The sequence below is a fragment of the Camponotus vicinus genome, unplaced genomic scaffold, assembly GCF_025532165.1.
Source record: "Camponotus vicinus isolate PSW18456_S1 unplaced genomic scaffold, iyCamVici1.0 SCAF_4, whole genome shotgun sequence".
Taxonomy (NCBI): domain Eukaryota; kingdom Metazoa; phylum Arthropoda; class Insecta; order Hymenoptera; family Formicidae; genus Camponotus; species Camponotus vicinus.
The window spans coordinates 15,655,867-15,661,314 of record NW_028141976.1 but is presented as its reverse complement, the minus strand read 5'-3'; the positions used below and the strand labels follow the sequence as shown (position 1 = coordinate 15,661,314).

The 5,448-nt window shown below is 24.3% G+C and overlaps 1 protein-coding gene across 2 annotated transcripts in view; it reads left to right on the top strand.

The window, feature by feature from the left end:
- The window catches only part of LOC145969834 (aminopeptidase N-like), a 20,360-nt gene extending 16,429 nt beyond the window's left edge, over positions 1–3,931 (top strand). For both annotated transcript variants that reach the window (XM_083096111.1, XM_083096112.1), the window contains exons 10-13: positions 74–412; positions 497–566; positions 1,034–1,144; positions 3,744–3,931. In XM_083096111.1, the coding sequence (XP_082952237.1) occupies positions 74–412; positions 497–566; positions 1,034–1,144; positions 3,744–3,884 (661 nt within the window). In that variant the 3' untranslated portion in view covers positions 3,885–3,931. The remainder of the gene's footprint in view (positions 1–73; positions 413–496; positions 567–1,033; positions 1,145–3,743) is intronic.
- Positions 3,932–5,448: the final 1,517 nt, after the last annotated feature.

The following is a 5,448-nucleotide window of genomic DNA, read 5'->3' as shown; positions in this document are numbered from 1 at the left end:
TATTTGATCAAAATGTAAGATTAATATGTGCAAAACTTTTATATTAGAATTTGTTTTTTGTTAAATCTCGTAGGCTTTTGCCATGGTGGAAAGAATGGACATACTGTCAAGGTTTAAAAGTATTGTACTATTCTGTAAGCAATGAAGATTCTCCTTGGTGGGGAGTATATCGTCTGGGAAAAAAAAAATTTAAAACTAAATTTTTAAAATATCTGTCTTGCCCTGAAGATTCACAATTTATCAAAGACTATTTAAATCTTATAAAAAATGATAGTACAACATCGATTATGTTTTTAAAAGATTTTTCCGATCAAGATTATATTAATTATTTTCTTTTTACTATCGCAAAGCATGCAAGGAATCCTGTAGTACGCGACTTCATATTAGAAAAACTTGAGAATATAAAACCTAAGTAATACAATTTTCACTATAAATATATATTTATCATTCAACAATTTATGTGTGTATCAATACATTTATTGTTTTACTGTTACAGACAAGTCAGCCAGCATGCAACATTTGCTGTAATTATTAATCATGTGTATTCTACGAATCAACTCAAAGAGGTAAAAATAGCATGTGCTTATACAGGGTGAGTCAAAAGTATGTTTTAAAAATTTGTGAGCGTGTTCCTGGATAAAAAGGAAGAACAAATGTTCATATGAACATATGGTCGCAAATGCTTTGTTGTCGAGATAATGGACATAAATCAGCAGTATCAAATAATGCTTTATTTGAACGAAAAAAAACAAACAACAATAACAAAATTGTAAACGTTCAAATAAAGCATTATTTGATACTGCTGATTTATGTCCATTATCTCGACAACAAAGCATTTGCGACCATATGTTCATATGAACATTTGTTCTTCCTTTTTATCCAGGAACACGCTCGCAAATTTTTCAAACATACTTTTGATTCACCCTGTATATACATATATATATATATATATATATATATATATAATAAATAATGCGACATCAATTTATCATTAAATATTGTTGTTCGATATCATCAAAATAACCTGTTTTAGATAAACGACTTCCTAACAGATAAATTTATTAACGTAACGCAAGTTAATTTAAATGAATATAAGAAGATAAAATGGTTATCACATATGGAAGGGAAAGATGTGGAAGTAAAGGTACATTTTATGAATACCACTAATATATATTTCGTTTTTAATCGTTAATATTTTTTGTTTTCATACAGAATATATTAATTTAGTCACAGTATCTCAAAGCGACAAGCAAAAATAAATGTTATGTAATTTCTTTTATAAAATAACCACATTTTTATTTCTAATTTCCAAAAATATACTGTTTTTACAATATTTCTCAAAAAAAAAAGAAATAGAGAATACTTTTTGTACCCTAAAAATTGGGCTATTTTCAAACCGCCGAAACTCGTCGAAAAATCATCATAGATAAAAAATTAGAAAAGCAAGCTTGAAAGTTTTGAAGCTTGAAGTTTCAACTTTAATGCGCAGTTGGTGTTTTTTAAAATTTTCTTTATATACCTTATTTTGCGTTTTAAAAAAGAACACACTGTTTAATTCCTTAAAATTATGTATTTTTAACACCCAACTTAACTCTTGATATAAAAGGGGTTGTGGAGCTGGGACAATTGTGTCAGGGATAAAGTAAAATACTCTTTGCTAATAAACTCTGTTACGATACTTTATTGGAAAACGAAACGACCTGACACTCGCGTGATTAGTGTGTAATGACGAGTGCACGAAGATAAAGAGATGCGCATACCGGGGAGGATCGACAAAAGAAAAAAGTCTTTAACTGAGAATCTATTAGATGTCGCCGCGGGATTCGCCACATAAGACGATATAACATAAAAAAAAAAGTTTCTCGAGAAATTCATCTCAAGTTCTATAAATTACATTTTTCCTGCGAAAAGCTTTTTTAAAAATTTTCCTCCGACTTTTTTTGACCGAGTAATATAAATAATAAGTACGATTTTGAAAATAAACCAGCATTTTTTAGATACGATGTTGATACTCGGCGAAAAATGGTAGACAAAATATAAAGAAAGCATTATGAAGCTTGAAATTTCATCTTTAACGCGCTATTGTTAGCTTTTTTAATTTTTTATTTTCCTTGTTCTATGCTTTAAAAAAAGACATTGTTTTGTTTATTAAAATTACGTATTTTTGACACTGCAGTTCGATAAAAAAATTTTTTTCATTATATCTATAAAATACCGGTTTATTTTCAACATTATATTATTCGGTCAAAAAAATCGTAGGAAAATTAAAAAAAAAAGCGTTTCAAGCAAAATGTTGTAATTTATGAAATTTTAGTTGAATTTCTTGAGAAAAATTTTTTTGCCAAGTTTCGATGTGTTAAAAATATATAATTTTAAGGAAGTAAACAATGTGTTCTTTTTTAAAGTGCAGGATAAGAAAGATGAAAAAATTTTTAAAAATCACCAACTGTACGTTAAAGTTGAAGCTTCAAGCTTCAAAATACATTTTCTACTTTATTACTGTCCACGATAATTTTTCGACGAATTTCAGCGGTTTAAAAATAGCTCCATTTTTAGGGTACAAAAAGTGTTCTCTATTTTTTTAGTAGTGTATTATAATTTTTAGTGAATAAGAGAGTGAGAAAGAACATGGGAGCAAGCGAAAGCAAAAGAGAAAGAGAATTTCTTTGCTTGGAAATTTTAGTTATCTTAATAAAAATGGATTTGTATAAATTTTAAAAAGAGAATTTATAGCTTTGAGATGTTAAATAGCTCTTAGTTAAATAAATTTAAATATTTTTTCAATATGATTGAGAGAGTTATTAGGTAATGTGATTAGCATACTCTAATATTACACGAGTCATTTGTTAAACTAAAACTGTCATAATGATAGGTTAACACAACAATTAATACAAAAAATGGCCTGCTAGATATAACAATTATAATATTATAATATAATGATATTTTCTCTGTGATAGCCATAGCTCTTATAAATTTCTAATTTTATATTTAAAATCGCTAATTCTAAATTCTGTGAATTTTTATTTGTCAAAAGTTACTTACAAAATATTACTTATAAACATTCTTTGCAGACATAAGAATTGTTAAGTAAAATATGGTGCAACACTATGCATATAATGTAATAGAACGTAGTATAATAGGAGTATGATTTCATTTTCGTTTCAGCAACTTCGTCTCGATATTTTTTCATCTACGCTTTTTTATAGGGATTAGGGATTATTTATTTTAATAAAAATCTTAATTTCAGATTTACTTCATTATTTAGTATCGCATCGAGGAAAGAAATGTATTCCATATACAACGATATATTGTGAAAGAAAAATTAATTTTCTCTGAAACTGAGGCACTATCATCCACATTTCGCTTTCTCTTACTAGTTTGAAAAATTTAAATTTATATTTCACATTTAGAGCTTTACTAATTTCTTAAAATTCATATCACTTTATTCAATAGCTGATAAATTTTTTACAAAGATGCGAAACCTGCATAGAAATCGACATATATTGATTTAAAATGTTTACAAACTTATAAACCCGTTTTTTCTTCGGGGTAACTAAAATTTTGATTCTGAGAAGAGAATGTAATTTTCATAATCTATAATTATTATTATTTATTCCAATTATATTTAAGATTATTATTATAAATAAAATATTCAAGATATATGTATAATATTTAATATAACATTTATTGATAATTGATAGTTGCTATTCACTAATAATTAATATCGATATAATCTGTTTTAGACAAGCCGATTGAGTAGAACTATCAAATATGTCAAAAGTGTTAAGCAATTGATTTTAAATATTCAAAGCAAGATACAAATACGCTTTCTCGAAATCAAAAGTCAACAGGATTACTTTCAGAATTTTGTAAAATATCATTAATACCCGTATAATGAAAGTAACAATTATGACGCGAATACATCTATATATCTTTCTTATAAATAGCTTTTTATAATGTTTATAGTTATCGATTTATTATTTGTGCTTATGTGCATTAATAATATATAATTAAATGCATTTACAAAGTTTTATTTTATCCTGCAATTCATATTTCCACTAATGTTTTTATATCCTTATTAACATGAAGTAATGCAAAGTGTAAATTATATTTATAATTATAATATATAAATAATTATAATAAATGATGTTATATTATAATTAAATTAAATATAAATTATATTCATAATTATAATATATAAATAATTATAATTAAATTATGTTATATTATAATTAAATTATGTTGTATTATATGAATAATTATAATTATATTAAATGAGAAAGTATCTGCAATATATTTAACATTATATTATTAATGTACTAAAAATGTATTATCTAATTCAAATTGTATTCTGATTTATTTTGTAAATTGTATTTGATTTGTTCTATATTTGTAATTTTATTTGTTAATATTTATTAAATTTATTATCTTGAATCAAATTTTTATTATAAGTATAATATAAGTATAATAATACATATTAATATTTAAATAACATCTAAAATTAAACATTTATAAAATATGTTATAATTCTTTAATATATATATATATATATATATATATATATATATATATATATATATATATACATAAATGATAAATTGTTGTTATAAATTTAATATGTATTTTTAATATTTTAAATATATATTATTAATTGTTTGAAACTCATGATCTTTGTAAATTTGATATAATCTTTAATTTATAATATATATATATAACTCACATGGCACAATTTTCTTATACATTTACATGTCTATTTCTCTATACTTCTTCTTACATATTTTAAGGAAATGTAACATATATACATTCGCACGCATTCGTGTGAATATTTACACACGCTCGTGTGCATGTACGCGCGCACTAATGCAAACAAATTAATTTGCGCCTACTACATGAGCAAATAGCGATATTTTTGAATAAAAAAGAAATTATAATCATGAATCTTTTTTTTTCTATAATTTATAACAATATAGAAATTATCAAATTTAATTCACTTGATGTCATATAAAAGTCACTACTTTTTGTTAGATTGCTATATTGATATATAGATTAATATGTATATTCATGAATCGCTGCATACTATCCGATTTCAATCCGAGTTCAATTTTTGGATGTTTGTTTAAAAAACGGCGTTAATTACAAATTAATATTTAATAAATTTCTCTTTTCTAAAGCATCATAGAAATAATTCACATTTTAATTTATTTTTCATTAAGGAATATTGTGCTTTTTTAGTTCTGTTTGATTTAAGTTTAATTCCATGTCTTATATTGCTCATATTTTATATTTATTCTTTTTCTTCTTTTAACTGAAAAAAAATTTAGTTTCAGCTGTTTCTTTCTTTCCCTATTTTTTTATATTTTTGTCATGTGTTATGTTTAGATTCTACACAAAATATTATTTCACATGCACCATTAAATTGTTTTTATGTAAGTTTCACACAAACGAGTA